The following is a 17,339-nucleotide window of genomic DNA, read 5'->3' on the forward strand; positions in this document are numbered from 1 at the left end:
GAGTTCTGAGAAAAGAGGATGTTTTAGTAAGCAACGAAAATGCTGACACCTTTCTTTTTTCCTACTACTCCCAGAGAAAATTAAATCAATTTTTTAAAGATAAACACTGGTTGTGATCTCAGAACGACAACATCAATACTGTTTTTAACCCAATTACCATCAAAGTTAAATTCTTCCAAGCAATCTTTACTTCATTGCTGAAATTGGTCCATGGTGTATAATTGACTCAATTAGGAAACTGGAGGAATAGGTAGCAAGTGGGAAATAAGATTTCACTAGGCAGAATATTATTCTCAGTGTATTAAATGCATATAGAGAAACAATTATTTGCCAATTAATTTATCAATACAGTTAAAAAAATCCAACAGTCTATTTAAACTTGGATAATGGGGCCATTGTTTTGATGATACGGTCATTGTGTTTCAGAAGCCAATACCTAGTATTTCCTGTTGAGGGCAATAGGAACTGCTTGTTTAAAAATCTGTCTGTCACCAGTCATGCTGCCTGCATTACAAAGAAGAACTAGAATCAAAACACCCAAAGATTTCAAAAGCCTATAAATTGGAAAGTATAACATAATTTATGACTGTAATTTCAATAGTGTGCTTATCACTCTATGAATAAAAATAATGAACATTAAAATTGCATGCAATGATAAATCCAAGTTGATGCATTGTTTGACTAACATTAAAATACAATTATTCTCCTGACAAAGGAACACCATTCATAAACTGAACAATCCAACCATGACAATTTGTCACTATAACTATTGCCAGTACCCCCCTGTCAGCTAATCTGTTGCTTTTTCTTTCTCCTCTAAACCTCAACACACTGCAGAAAACAGGGAATAGCTGCCGTCCTTTTCCTGTAGCAAAAAATATCAGGAGAAAGTACAAGTGCTGTGTGGCAAGGGAGTCCTAGCCCACGGAGATTGCTACTAGAGACAGAGCGCTGGACATGAGAGAGTCAGAGCGGGGTATGAAGTGCCCAGCGTGAACAGTTCACAGGCTGCACCTCTGCATGATCCGTTTCTTCCTAGTTCTCTTTGGGGATTCTCCAATTGCTTGATTACGATATCACTTTCTATAAGTATTAAATTAAAAAGAGAAGACAATGTGAAGTCTTTCGTATGTATACCCTCACTCTAACTCTTTATTGGGAATTATATTTAAAGAAAAATTAAAAATAGCAATTAATGTGTTTTTCTTAAAACTGTCATTAAAATTAATTTCTACTGGTTTCAGATTTTTATGATGACATCACCTTACTATTTTACCACTCTTCCAAGTATTAACCACAAAATTTAGGCCAGCCTAAATGCCATCTGCTGGCATTTTTTTATAGTGCTTGCTTTGTAAATTATAGCTTTGTATAGCTTAACGAATGAGGCTCCTTCGGCTCATATAATTGTTTCTGAAGTTATAACTTTTTCTTAAGCAGTTTGCAAAGAAATTTTGGTTCTGTTTACACCTGGGGAACTTTTACTTTATTGATTTCCCAAATTCCCATATAAGTTGTAAGCAGTTTCAGGGAATGACATATCAAATCCTATCATAGAAATGTTATGATTTTTTTTTCTTCTTTAATATCATGGCAACTCTCTTTTCCAGTCTAAAGAAGGGCCTTCCCAGTAGAGTTTTAAAAAAATACTAGATGCACAAGAGGTAGAACACATAGTTCATAAAAAGGTAGGCAATAAATGACCAAGAAGTGAAGCTGCCTGCTTAAAACAATGGACAGCAACCACAGTTTCAGAAAACAACCCCATAAGACCCTGAAAATCCACCTATTATCTAAATGAAAACCTGCAACAAACCCTCACTACTAACCCTACTAACACCACAAACTGTGAGTGTTACTTTCTCCTCTTATGTTTAGTCTTAAGTCTAAGAAGCATAAATCAATCCTTAAGTACATAGAGATATGTGGTAGTAGACAAAAGTAACAGCCAATTTTACTTTGCTCTTTTCTCATGAGGTCACCCCAAAGGTGTTCTTAGGCTTTAAAGAAAGTAGGAATTCAGTGCTGCTCTGCAGCCCATAACCAGGATGGTTTGGTTTACTACAGCAGAACAGAAAGATGCACTCTGAGGTATTTTATACCAGCAACCAATTCCTAAATGCTCTTATGAACCTTAATTCTACATTGCATCAAAAGAGGTACTGCTATTTTTGGCACCTAACCACAAGGTGTTTTCATATATAAAAGCTGCCTATGACTTTCTTAGAAGAAAGGCAATTAAAAATAACTATGCTATTTAGTTTTATATATTGACAGTATAAACAAGACGGAATCAATGACAGATTTTGCTTTGAAAGAGAAGAATTTGCAGCCAAAAAGGCATCATATAGATGACTCGGGAATAGGAAATGCTGTACTGTTAACTTTTGATCACCTAGAACGCCTCACATTGAAAAGCCCAAAGAGAAATATGCACACACAAGTCAGAAGAGTTCAGAAGATCAGAGTGATTTTCAGAAGATAAGCAAGGGCTAGCCTATCAACAGATTGCACATTAAAAGCCTACATATATGTGGCTACCTGTTCTGCCAGTTAGCAAGCAAACATTATCGGGAATTTTGGCCCTTTCTACCAAGAAATACAGACGATGACTGAGTGACTTTGATAATTTGTCTCAACTTAAGTTTTTTTTCTTCTGGGCTTTGTCATCATTCTGGTCACATCTACTGTCAGGGAAGTCTAGGGCCAGTTGTGCAGGGTTAGCAAAATTTGTCTACAAAACAATTTCAGATTTTAACTGGTTTGAAGTTTCAAAACCGGCGACCTTCTGACACTGACACGCAGGCACAAAAACATTTGAAAACTCAAATTTAAGGAAGTGTATTCACTATGCCAACTATTCACAAAACCATAAGAATACTGATTTCTAACAAAATTACCTTAGCACAGCATTTGAAGGGTATCTGTCACACTCTTAGAAGAACATCTAGAATAAGGGTTGTCTACCCCAAAACTAAGTGCTACTAAAAGACATCAGGGCTATAAAGCATTCATAATTATTTAATTATCTACACCACTGCACTGAAATTCCCCCTAACCACCTAACAGACATACTCAGATCAGACATGAGAAGTGTTGTATGTGATGTCAGGGTAGTTATTACGGAGTTTCCCCAAGTAATCCTTTTGCAGCTGAAAGAGAAGGGCTTTTGGGAACCACCAATTTCACGATGTCTGTAGGATGACATGCAAAATTTCTTCCAAAGTCTGTGCCATCTGCTTTCATACCTCCACTTTTCAAGTGCCTTTGAACCTAGTCTCTGATGCACTAAATCACTCCCTTCAATTTGAAGCCAACATTTTATTTCTCCTCATAAACAATTCTTACTATTTTTCTTCCTACGGTTTATTGCCCAGCTCAAAAGCAGAACAAAATGAATACTCAAGCAGCTCAAGCACTCTGTCTCTGGAAATGTCTTGTGCCAAACAAATCGAGAGCAATTTCCACATGCAAGGTTTTGTTTCATTTTAAACAGTTGCAGTTTTTCAATAACATACACCAGCTACCAGGAGCAAACATGCACACAACCCTCCTGAATCCCTGCTACACTACCCTAGCCAGAGCAAACAGAACAGATGCAACAGCTTTGTGATTATCTAGACTTTCTTATGAAAACAAACCCAAAACCTTTTTAACAAAAATCCTGGCTTCTTCAGCCAAACCTTTCATCATCATCATCATCATCATCATTAAAAAGTTTTGAGCACTTAGGAGAAGCTAATAAATGACAGCTCATAATCCCCATCTGTAACACCAGAGGCCAGGTACTGCAAAGACAAGACAGGTGCAAATTTTGGGATTCCCATCGTACTTATTATCTCTCCCTTTTTAGAAACAAAAGGATTTCTCTTAACACCACTACCAATACCCCACATTAATCTTTCCACAAGCGAACTCTTACCCTGAAGCTACTATACAGTGTTATTATTCTGTCAAGAATTTTTCTCCGGAATTTAAAGAGGGACTTCCACAAGCCTGTGTAGTTTGACTGTGCAGTCAGGCATCTACAGAAGCCTGTCCACAGCTGATTTCATCTCAAATGTCAAGAGCTGCACCCATCATTCCTTTTTTCCACGCAAATCTGCTGTTCCTAAGAGCCTTTCAGATCTGGACCATATGAAAGAAAATGTGGATAGAGAAGTTGAACTAACTTCCATTCTGCCCCAAATTCTTTCCTTTCATTCCTGTTTGCATCTTTTCCTACAGAATTGTGGTAAGAAATATTAGCACAGTGTGCACCACTCTATTTACTGCCTGTTTTGTTGGGTTGAAGCAATGGACAGGACTGTGGCATGATTAAGATACTAATAAAGGATAGAGACATGACATGAACCAAGCTAAAATAGCATAACTGAAAATTATGGTGCTGTCTGAAACCTAGTGTCAAATGTACATTGCTTACCCTTTTTTTCCACTAGCAAGCATGTCAGACATAACATCTCAGTATTTGAAAGCACAAAAAATCTATGACTGTGCCAGTTATACAGGGAATTACTTTGAGAATGGGGCAGGGTCACTTTGCTTTAGAAACTATAGAAAAACTGTTCTCAAAAAACTGTGAATAACGTGTTGATCCTGGAAACTGGAAAAGGGATAGTCAACTAGACAATAATGATATACTTAAAGGTAGACAATATAAAGCCCCACAAAAACAAAAAAAATACCAAGCCACCTGGGAGAGCTAAAGGGACCCTGGAGAATAGGAAGATGGTATTGGGGTTTTTTTTTGTTTGGTGTATTGGGTGTTTTGGTTTGGGTTTTGGGTTGTTTTTTTTTTCAGGGGGGAGGGTTTGGTTTTTTTAGCCAAACATATTAAGTGAGAAATAGCTTATAAAACATTTAGTAAAGGATTAAAAAAAAAGACACACAAATAACTGAAACACTTCAGAACAGATATGATGAGTAAGATTTGAATAAATTTGGAGCATGGATACATAGTAATTTTAAAAGACTAAAGAAGCATATGGACATCATTGTGGAATATTTATATTAGGCGGCATCCAACAGCTCCAACTGCATGGGAGCAGTGAATTAACATTCAGAGTGACAAGTTTTATGCACATATATATTCCTCTCAAGTGAAGGAATATTTTCAAGTTTTTCTATAAGGTGCCTCCACAATCTGGTTTTAGCAAAGGATGTTGGGAAGGCATGGAGTTTACCTCAAGGGGTACCCAGGCAATTATTTGCAAGGAACGTCTGTGACAGATTACTAAGTAGATAAATCACATGGGCTCAGGGAATCCCTCTCTTGTGCAGAAAACATCTGGTAAGTGGGGGAATACAGGAGGGGTGAAGAATCACATCTGCTTGACCTCCTCCTAGCACTCCCTGCCATCTATTTATGATCACCAGTGGCTACAGACTCCCGGGCTAGAGAAAACTTTGGTCTGATTCAAGGCAGCCTGGCATCTGGGAAACTAGAAAGGTGATTGGAAAGACTTAGAAACTTGACATTACTCCTAACTCTGTTGAATAACAAATTTTCAAATTCACATACCAATATGGGTAACACATTAAATACTTTAATGTATTACTGCTGACTAACAAAGAGTAACCAGCTTGAACTGATCCTCATTCATTTAAACATAATTATTTTAGAAGTGAGATTTTAAGAAGGAAGAGAGAATCTCTAGGAAGATCAGCTAAAGGAAAGTTGGTGCAAGTGGTGAATAACATATTTTAGGCTTATATTTATAGTTTTTAGAATGGCAGTATTATTCTTGTGTTAATTTCTTCTCTGCAGTTGCTCTGATTAGATCTAATTCAGTCATCCTTGAGTGAACTGAATTAAAAAAAAAGAAACTAAAGGACTCAAATAGTACTTGAAAAAATTAGTATAATGGTATAGTTAGTATAATGTAGTTATATAGTTAGTATATAGTTAGCATAATGATAGCTAAGTAAAAATCTCACAATCTGAAATGTCGTTCAAACTCTGATGTCAAAAGGCAATAAAACACTTTTATTTATTTTTAAATATTGAGATTTGGTATTTAACTGTGTTTTACTATAAGGGCATACTCTCATAATGAGAGCTTCTGGAATATACCCAGGACTACAATACTGAAATGTAATGGTTGAAAGTGATTTTAATATGTGATGTGTTCTCTGCTTATTAGCAGGTGTAAACTTCAGTGTCTATTAAATCCAGTTGAATGACAAAAGTAACACCAAAGGTGATTCTCAAAGTTGCTAATTCACCCCGCTGCACCTTCCCCATGTACCAGGTGTTCTCTTTCTTGCATCATTAATGAGGCTGAATTTTCCATATCACTATCATTCCTAGATTTTTACACTTTTTTTTTGGTATCTTCTAATCAGTTGGCCAAATACAGTTCTTTCAGATTGTTCTCAAATAGAAATAATGTTACTTAAGATCCCACATACACTAGCCAAACCGCTCCCAGAGTCATCACATTCCAAAAGAATTCTGAAATTAAGACAAGACAAAACCACTCTTCTATCTTTAACTTCTTCTGTAGACTTTTTGAAAACAACAGAGCATAAAACATTAAAACTTATATATGCAAGATTTGTTGCAGAACAATAAAGTAAATGATAGACCATCTAAAAGTAATACTTATTTTCAAATTAAATATGCCTATGTACACTTCCTATGAAAATGCTGACACTAAAAATGTTTCCGAGTAATAAAAAGAATACCTGACCATAGAAATATTTATTACTAAGTGGAAACCTAATGAACATGTTTAGTAACTCACAGAAATTAGAAACTTTTATATTTTAAATACTTTTTTTATATGTTTTCTAAACTTTTTCACTTTTTAGATCATTTAAAGAGGTTGAACTGAATCAACCTACTATCTGCTTTCATGTGAGAGGGGTGGGTTACTATGTGATCAAAGACATAATCTGGAGAAAAGAGGAAAAAAGCACTGCATGCTTTTTCTTGACAGTTGCATTACCCCATCTCTTGTTTATGGCAATAATTTCTGTTTGCCAGAGTGATCTAACTTAAACATAATGCTGGTGATGACTAAAGGGACAGCATTTTTCACAAGCTCTTCTCTATCTCTTGTTTGCAATTTCCACTCAATAACATGATTGAAAAATACAATTTTAAGACTCACGTGAATGCTCCATAACCAGAATCAGTTATGTTACTTGTTGAATACTTCTGAAATTTACAGAAAAAATTCTGCTACCATTGTTGAATAGAAAAAAACCCAAGCATGATATCTGAGATGCAGTAACATAATTGCATTTCATTTTGAAATTATCATTACTTATTTAGAAACAAGAAAATCAGCTGGGGTTTTTTTATACCTTTTGCCACAGGGAAACTGGGTGGGCTATACCACAAACTTCCAAAATCAATGAACTGAAATCATAGTCAAGTATACAATGAATTTGTAAAAAAAAAAAAAAAAATCTGTCCAAGAAAATAAAATTACTTTGTCCTACAGATAATCAACAAAACAATTTCTGATCCTTTTCAGCCTGAGTCACTGTAAAACTAGTATCACAGAAAAATACAAAAGGCATGGTATATACTACATATACTCCTTGAAACACTACATTCTAATTTTGGCCAGAAGGAAAGGAACTTAGTCCTTCAGAGTACAAAAGTCACTATCACATAAGCATATTAATTCCAGTTAAGAACTAAATGACAACCAATTTGGTTCAAAATGTCTCTGTTCCTCTGGGTATCAGAAAATCCACACTGACACCTCAGGTTTTACAGTTCAAGGACACACTTCCACGGAATTCAGTGCAGGCCCAAAATTTTGATCAATTAATTTCTAACCCTATTTCTATACCTGTCTGCTTCACATAAACAGCTTTTTATTTTTTCTATGATGTCCATGTTATAGAATAAGATATGGTCCCCGGAAAACATGATGTTATGATTTGCTTAGGAAATATCATTCAGAGGTTCTTTCTGCTTCAAAGGGTTTTTTCCCCTCTCGTTGTAGTCCTTGGCTTTGTACTTCTGGCAGATTTTTGATTAACCTGAAGCACGTCACTCCTATCTAAGTATCTGTGGTGATTTTAAGGTCTCATTTATGAGATTTAGAATTAACTTATCTTTAGATCTCAAGCACAAATTTCATGGAAAATGAAATCTACAAAAAAAGAATTAGTTGGAAAATCTCTCCAATTCACAACGAAATTTTGCTACATAAAAAAAAAAAAATGTGAATGGCTGAATTTGCACACTGGAGCATCTTTCAGAGTTTGCTGATTTATCCAGGCTTTAGGTTTCATTATACCTAATCAGTGGAAACTGAACACAGAGGCTTTAAGAGTCTTTTCCATCACATGAATGATTTTCAGAGTCCTTTTTCAGTTCATGAAGCATTGCAAAGTGCTAAATAACACTTTGTACCACCTTGCCTTAAACAACCCCAAAATTATGTTATTTCCAGAATCTCTTTACTACTTATTAAGAGAGTGTAAAAAACCCCCACCTTTGTTTAGGAGATCAATAATGTCCTTTATGTTGTTTCTGGATGGATTTTCAGTTATTGCAGCTAAAGTTAAGCCTCCCTGGGCTTTGGTACTGACATGCAAGATATACACCTGATATCTGTGAAATCTGTGGACTTTTCCAAGAAAGGGAATACTAGATAAGAGCTCAGTTCTACGAGTAGGCCCTTTTGCTACTAGTACGTAAATTTTATTTGACTTTTTCATTAAACAAGTTCAATTATAAAGGTTCCACCAACAAAATTAACATACTCAACCCTTAAAGAGCAAAGCTTAGCCAATTTGGATGAAATAAAGGAGCAATTCTTATATAGCCCTGAACAGATTATCTGCACAGTATTAAGTTTATTTTTCATTACTGTTAATAGCAAGAGCAGTACTAAGCATCTCTACATCAAAAGAAAAAAAAATCTCTCTTGGGATTGAAATCCAGGTACTGCACCAAAAGAATCAGAACACACCTGCCAAGTCACTTTTAAACAAAGTCAGTCTTTAAGCAGCTGCTTGGATTTTTGTCTTCACCTTCACTTGCATAGAAGAGGGTTAAGTCTGTACTTTGCAAAGATCTTTGGCATGATCTTTGATGACAAATGACATGCTACCATATGCCAAGAGAGAAGGGGAATACAGTCACCCCCAGCTTCAACTTTAACTGGAGCTGCTTTGTTCCAAGTGCCCTGAATAATTAATAACTACTTTGGCAATCAGTCATGCATTCCTTAATGGCACCTCAGGCATCAAGTATCCCATTCACCCGCTCCCCAAGTAACAATGGACTTTATTACATCAAGTTTTCTCTGCCAAACTTGTAACTGACATAATTTAAACTAAACGAGTCACGAGGAAGACTGAAGCCCAAACATATATTACAAGAGTTTATAAGGTTTCCCTCAATTGCATGTGGCTACTATATGGATTAGAGGTGGAACTAGGGGCAAGTGAGAAGAAGGGGGAAATAAATGAAATATGGGTTGGTTTTGCAATAAAGTTCCAAGAGGGTTTAGGTGGTATAGTGCCAAAAACATGACTTTTAATAAATGCAAAGCTGAACAGTCAAAATGCAGAACAACCGCTAAGCAGCCCAAAGTGAATAAAGCAGCTCACCAGTAAGCACAGGCAAAGTGACAGGGCAAAGCATGAAGAGTGACTAAGAATTACAGCTGTGCTGAAAGTAGCATAATCATTTTGAAATAACACAAACTACATTTACTTAGCAACAACAAGTTTTTTCAACACTTCCTTCCCCTTTACGGTGTTCCAGACAAAATTAGCTTGCTAGAATAGAGGAGAAAAAAGTGGAGTTAGATCAGAATTACAGAAAGTTCTAGATGTACCCATTGTACACAATTCAAAATGGAAGAAATTCTAATAATTAAACTAATTAGCTAGAATCCAATGAAAAGATTCTTATTTTTCCTTAAGGAGCATTCTGCTCGCATACAGTACACATGCTGCTTTTGTGCAGCACCTTACAACCCCACTGTGAACCTTTCTAAAGAGAAATGTTGCACCTATTGGTACTGGAACTGCTGCAAGTCCTTTTGAGTGACTAAATCTGAGGTGTAATCAGATCAATAACCATTCTCCCTCACTTATTCATCGTATGAAAAGTTGGTTTGAAATATAATATGCAAAGTAAAAGTATATATATACGACAGATTACAGCAAATTTAAACAAAGCCATTTCTCTTGCTCTTTAAAAGACCTGAAAATGTGTCCGGTGCCCCTCTCTGTGTGTGGCCTCCAAATACAGAAACAAGCTTGCACTGTTTTATTTCAGTTTTGCTTCATTTCTCCCCAAACAATCTCTCATTGCTAGTCTACTAGGAATCTCCCCCTCCCCCTCTTGTCAAAAAATGAGGGGGAAAAAAATATTTAACTGTTTAGGACCAATGCGTTGAAGTGAATCACTAAGTGAATTGATTATGTTTTTGCAAGAAATATTTAAAATGTACATATCTTCCCATAGCTGACATTGTTTTTGCAGGGAGGTGGAGGGGGGAGTTTTACTTTCACTTGAAATGTTGGATAACATTGTAGTTTTAAAGAAAACCACTTATTTTTGCATCAGTTTTCAACTGCTGTAGGTACAAGAAGCAGGTCTAATTCTGAAACTCAGCCATATAGATTTCATTTACAATCTGTCGTCTGAAATATGAAATTCTACTTTGCATGGTTTATTATGACAGAATTTTTGATTAAAGAGATCACAGTACTTCTAAAATGAAATTTGGGGATGAATCCTCACAAACCAATGAGATGTGGTTATACTTCACATTTTGGGGAGATTTCCGAATTCCTATGACTTGAAGTGGGCTGCTCTTGCCGGTTACACACTTAACAAATAATAAGCTTGGTTTCTAAAACAGTTTGCATGTATACATCCTATGCTGTATGAGCTTTGCTAATGGAGAAAAACTGGGAACTAAGAACGCACCCTACAATGTCAGTTCTGGTTTTGTCTACTGAGTAAGCGACATAAATATTTTGATCATTAAAGATTTTTTTTGCAAGCACTGACAATTTAAACATTATTTACCAACTTTCCCCATCCAATACCAAGAAATAAACTCAGCCTATTCGTACAGCATGGTATAAAGATAATTATATGTATAGCCTGGTATTTTTAGGTGCCTTTGTTTCCGCAGAAATGGGATCGTATGTAAGTCAAGACAGATATGTAGCAGGTAGGATGTAATGCTAGAGCTGCAATAACAAAACTTGGCATCAGCCCACAAATACATCTATTTAGGGATTTTAATTTACCATTTTATAAAAGTAAACGTACTTGCTATAATCTACATTCTGCCCTTGGATGTATGAAAGTTTAAACCTGAACATATTTCAAGTTGGTTTGAAGACTGATTGACATTTGATTTAATTTCAAGATTCAGCAGTATCAGCTCACATTACTAACAAAAGAGTCTAACTCAAGAGTCAAATAAGCAGATCAAACCTTTAATCACTTTAGGACTAGTTCTTAGACCTAAGTATTTAAAAACACTTATAGGAAAACAATAGAAACTATACACACTACTACACTTCATTGACATCATCATCAATTTGCTAAATGTATCAGAGATTATGTATTGTTGAAAAAATGTGGAATTGTTCTTTGTTTCTTCTAAGTAACTGAAGTTTTGCTAATGGGGTTAAGAAGCAAACATTGCAAAAGCAATAAGCAAGTGAAATGCATTTGCAGTGAAGCACACGTCAGTGGGGTTACAACATGGATTCTTTTGATCAATTTTTTATTGAGCTTGCAGATATTTTCCACCAACCAAATACCACAGACCACAAGACTACTTAGGAGATTCATAAAGTGAATTACGAGGAATTTAACAAAAATAGTCTTTACTCTCTTTAAGTATGGAATGCCTATTCTAAAACAAGTCAATTGTTCTGCTCTGCTCTTTTATTTCAGAATATTGTCTCATACTTAAAATTCTATAAATGTTCTTTGCTATCATAGATCTTTCATTTGGTAAATAAAGGTAACAGAAATCTGTTGGCAGTGAAAATAGTCACATTTCAGGCAATGACTATTGTTTAATACCTGTGATTTAAAACATTTAGCAACATTCAAGAAAAATCTAAAGTACAGATTCCAGGGAAAATGCATTGAAAAATAAAATGTGCATTGAAAAACAATACACATTGTCTGCTCTGTCACTATAACAAAACAGTTCAGAAGCATAAGAACTTTTCTGGTTTCAAACTAGGTATAATCATTTGGCTGTTTATGTCTAATAGCAGCTGACTAATAAAACCATAAAGTTCTTCAATCTTTGTAACTTCCCAATGCTCTTTAAATGTCACACAGCTGATTCTTATGCTGATTCTTCTTCTCAAAGCTAGAAGTTTTCCCCCCAAAATGCTGTATTAGGAATGCAAACATTTTATTGAAGTTTCCACACAACCAAGCCCACAGCTTCCAAAGCCATCCAAGAACCACAAGAACACTCAGCTAGTTAAAAAGCAGAAACAAAATGTACAATTCCAGAAGACAGATTTTTCATTATTATTATTATTATTAAGGAATAAACAGTAACTAATCCTAAGCTATTAAAAGATTCTTTTGAGCTACCACTTCAAAGATTTTGTTTTCCTGAAATGTTCCAATCTGAAACATGTTACTTACTGGCATAAGAAGTGTATAATGGATGCAGAATCCAGGTTCAGAAGGAAAGTATTCATCAGACACAAATCTTATTCTGATCTGGTTTCCTTTGGAGATTTGTCTGCTTGGCACACTACTGGAACCGCACCAGCGCCCTAAAACAGTGCCATCACTAGGCTCTTCAACTTCTACAAAGTCATACCTGAAAAGAAAAGAAAATAAAATGTTTATTTACTGATAAAATTTCTATAAGCTTCCTGCTTTAACCAGTAAACTGACTCTGCAGTTTGCAAATTCTTTTTTTTTTATTATTTTTCCCTAGCCCCAGCAGTATGCTACCAAAGCCAGCTATTTTAAACTTCGCTTCCAACTTGCTACTGGCTTAAATACATAATAAAATCATGCAGCGAGGTTAAAAAAATAAAAGCAGAGTTAGCATTTTGAAAGACCCATGAGTATGGGCTTTTTTTGTTCCTTGTACAGAAAGCAATTACAACATGTGGGACAAGGCAGAATAGTCAAGAGAAAAGAGACTGAAATCGCCTAAGCGTGGCACAGTAACTCCTACCGCAGCATCCCTGCAGTATACCACATCTCACCAGCTAAAGCTCAGGGGCTTTTGGGGATGGAAAACTTGCCCTCTTGTAATACCAGTGGCAAATAAGCTCCTGAAGATTAAAGTGTCTTATGGAAACTTGGAAGCACATTTTGAGTTTATGCATATCCCAGTGAGACATTTGTCAAGCAAAGAGGTAGACGTGCCGCGTCAGAAAGAACCTGATATTTTAGTAATATTGGCAAGAGAGATACGGGTTGGGAGCTTTGAGAGAACAAAACAGGTTAAGTTTGATTTAGTTTCATTGGCTTTTAACATGTGGTCTAGGTATCCCTGGGGATCTGTGAACAACTTCAAATAGGTCCATGAAAGGTAACTAAGAAACACCAGTCAATTGTCATCAATAAGATTCAATACGCCACACAAAGGTCCTCACTTCCACTGGGAAATGTTTAGGGGGTTCCCAAGTCATAAAAACATTGAAAGCCACCGCTCTAAAAGGTACATCTGGTTGCAGCTTTAACCTGTTTCATGTCAGCTCCCCAGCTGCCCACTGACAGAATAAACACTATGCGTTTCAGCTGGGCTTCCCCTGCTGCAGCTTGAAACCCTCCCAGCCCCAGCAGCAGCGGGTCTGGCTGCTTCAGGAAAGCAAGAGCATTGCTCACAGCATGGCAAGCGTTTGGAAGTTCACAGCCACAGCTTTCTGAGTCATCATTTACCTTTAAACCAGAACCTGGAGTCTAAGACAAGCATAACACATCCCTGAGAAAGTTTCAAGACTCCTGATATTTTTAGGTTCTCTTACCTATGTAGTCATACACTAAACACCTCTCAAGTAAATCTAAATTAGTAAATAGCACTGAAGCCTTTTCAAGGGTACAAACAGTCCTACCTCTGATGACAGCAAATAGTCATATTTTAGAAAAACATGAACACACACTCTACCAAATATGCCAAGCAATATTTAATGTGAAAATTATTACCTCATAAACATTTTCTACTAAAGCTTTTTCTGGGTTTTTTTTTCCAGTAAAGCTAATCTTTATAATGATTCCCAGTTCCCTTGTTAGACAGCAGGCAATAAATTCTTGTGTTGCATGTTTGTGCAAGACTGACTTGTACATTTATTATCTCCATTTAAAGTACCAGTATTTTTTCCACTTAATTAAAAATGAATGCAATGAATATGCTCATTAACTGTGTTCAAAATCCATTACTGCCATGTACCATAGTTTTAAATCTTTGTTGAACTTATGATACTAATTACTTTATCACCATCTTTTCCCCCCCAAACCCTGACTAATTCCTTTAACTAATCCACCAGTGTTTTTACTTTATGATCAGGTATACAACTTATTACAAAGGCAATGTGTACATTAACTCTATTATGACTTCAGGGCTCAACACATTTATCAAATTGATTTTGAGCACTAATCTTTATTTTTTACATTTTTAAGATTAGTTTATGAAGTTTCTAAAGGTAACATTTTTTCTCATTTAAGAATATGAAATAATATTCTACTACTCTGATTTGTGAGTAAGAGCAAGTTAATCATTATGCTCAATGTCTTAAGATGTTTTGGGGGGATGGTGTCAGGCACAGTATAGGTGTTAATGCTTCTACAAAACTTACAGAGTACATTCTATTGTACCCTTTGGTATCCAGGTACCCCTGAAGTAAAAAAGAAAATTAAATTTCACAGTTTAAATCCTAGGCCCTTAAAATAAATTATAATTAATGCCATTAGTTGAAAGGGAAGAGAGAGGGGGAAAAAAGTATTCTGAAAACCCCAAATAAACTTCACCCGGTACATGACAGATCCACATAATTCTCTTTGTTGGGGTTTCTTCTATATTCAATCCTTTTGTATGTTATACTTCTAAACAAGTTTCCATTTCTAATTTTAAAAAAATCCCAATATCCCTATTTAAAGGACTTACTAAAACCTATTTTATAAGCAACCTTCTTACGGCAACATGGTACAGTACATACATCACAATTTATGATTACTCCCCTTCTGCAATGTTTCCCTAAGGATCTATAGAGGATTTCTGATCTTTTATGTTCAGCTAACAAGTCTGGTGCTGTAGACCAATTTCTGTTTTCAAAAGCAAATATATGAGGAATGAGTATTGGTTTCTTACTGCTGAATACAGATATAAGTGTAGCTCCCTTCAGACTGTAGATATTTCACTATCAGCAAAGGGAGTCCTTAAAAATTCTGTCTACATCATGAGAAAAAAGTCCCTCACATGTTTCCTAGACATTATGGTATTTTTAGCCAGTAACTTTATTCCTGTCAGTTATCTAGGCTGAATGTGCTGCAAGAATTGAAAGAATCTTCTGTGTAACTAAATTTCCTCTCATTGTACATCTGGACTGAAGTCTGAACATGATGGGAAAAGTAAAAAAAAAAAAAAAAAAGTGTTTCAGATGCTTTATCATTTACAAGACTGTACCACTAATTTGCAGCTTCACATCACAGGGGTAAAGAGCAGTGGGGATAACAGCACAGTTATCCAAAATTATTTCTTCATCAGGAGAAGTTTGTACTTGAAATGCAATAAAAGTAGGATAAATAACCAAGAACTGAGAAGCTATTTTGCATCTGCAATGGAACAATAATTTAAAAAGCAAGGATAAAAGCAATTAAACCAAAGAGTGAATCCTTCATTTTTGTACAGTGCAGAAAATAGAAAACACAACCCTCTCTGGCAATGACTATGTAAACTCTCTGGTGCTGTATCTATGGTCAATTACATTATTCAAATATTACTAAGAAAAACTTGTGACAAAGAGGTGGTCCAGCCTCATTTTTTCCTGGAATGAAAGATGCTTTTGTATGTCACGATGTCCAAAATGCCTTCTCTTTTACCTGTTGCAGAGCTTGTATTCCTTTTCCCTTTGGCCTAGGTGCCTGGGACCGTGCATTGAATTAAACACATGAGCAAAGACAATTTATTGGAACACAGCAAGGCAGCAATGTACATGACACTAAACTTCAATGCCTTTTGAAACAGAAAATGTATTTTCCAAGGGAATAGGTTTTCTCCTCCTTGCTATAATATTACTGTGGTTTATGCTGTCATTTGCTAAACATGTTCTGACAGGCTGTTTACCTTGGATTGCAATTTTGTGACCTTTTGTGGTCATATCAGTGATATTGAACCTTTCCATCCCTATATAGACGTACGCTAGACAAAAATCTAGCACAGCCACTGAAACACCTTGTGAAAGGTGAAGTATATTTTCCTTCCCTTTGATAAGAATCCTTTTTTTTTTTTTTAAATTAAGAAACAGGAACCTCATCACAACCCCTGTATTTTTTTTTGGTTTTGACAGTGCCCTGTGGGACATGAATATTTCTGTTCCAACTTGTTTTAAAGCACATAGAATTCCAAGGTTTTCCTGGTGCCAGCACAGCACACCAAAATACCTCCCTCAGCTGCAGACCAAAAGCATTCAAGGTCCCTTGGCAGTTCACCAGACAAACTATTATTGAATAGAATTTAGACGATTTATATTTGGGCAGCTCAAATTTTAGAAACATTGGAAACCACAAAAAACTGTCATGAAAATTTTGAACTTCTAAACAAAATTTTAACACCATCATTCTACAGGAAAATTTCCTCTCTCTTCCACTTCCTTTTAAAATAATTTTCCTTTTTAGTACTGAATTGCTTAAATTTTCCTGTGGAAAAAAAAATTAGTTTTCCAGCATTTGCCTTAACTGTGGTGTTTGTACAGACAAAACAGTCTGTATAGCATTCACCTCTAACTTACAACAGTGATTTCAAAGTGATCTAACAACGTTGCTCTTTGTCAAATAAACACTATATTTACATACAGAGGGAAGTAAGGCCAAATGTTTAGCTTGAAGACATTTTTTTCAAATCTTCATTAATCTCGCAATTAGTTCTGGAGGCCTCCTCCAGTCAACCCAACTCTCCAGTATGCTCCAATGGGCAGAGTAAGTTGATCTGGATGGAAAAGGGAAGTCTGAAGCACAAGAGGCACTCAAATCCATGGTATCTGATGGCAGACCCAATCTGTTTAACCGTCCCTGTTATTCCCCACAGTTCAACACACCATATGGTCTCCAGCAAAAATGGATGTCGGGACAAGGGGAATGGAAATCTTATGCCAAAGGGCAGGGGGGAATGGGAGGAACCCAAGAGGGA

At 35.9% G+C, this 17,339-nt stretch overlaps 1 protein-coding gene across 1 annotated transcript in view; it reads right to left on the reverse strand.

Annotated features, from left to right (window-relative positions):
- PDGFC (platelet derived growth factor C) overlaps positions 1-17,339 on the reverse strand; it is a gene marked incomplete at its 3' end in the record, with an annotated part of 127,500 nt that overhangs the window by 22,959 nt on the left and 87,202 nt on the right. Inside the window, exon 3 of the mRNA XM_084264005.1 lies at positions 12,620-12,800. Coding sequence (XP_084120131.1) covers positions 12,620-12,800 — 181 coding nt within the window. The remainder of the gene's footprint in view (positions 1-12,619; positions 12,801-17,339) is intronic.

The sequence above is a fragment of the Gallinula chloropus genome, assembly GCF_964237585.1.
Source record: "Gallinula chloropus genome assembly, chromosome: 4".
Lineage (NCBI taxonomy): Eukaryota > Metazoa > Chordata > Aves > Gruiformes > Rallidae > Gallinula > Gallinula chloropus.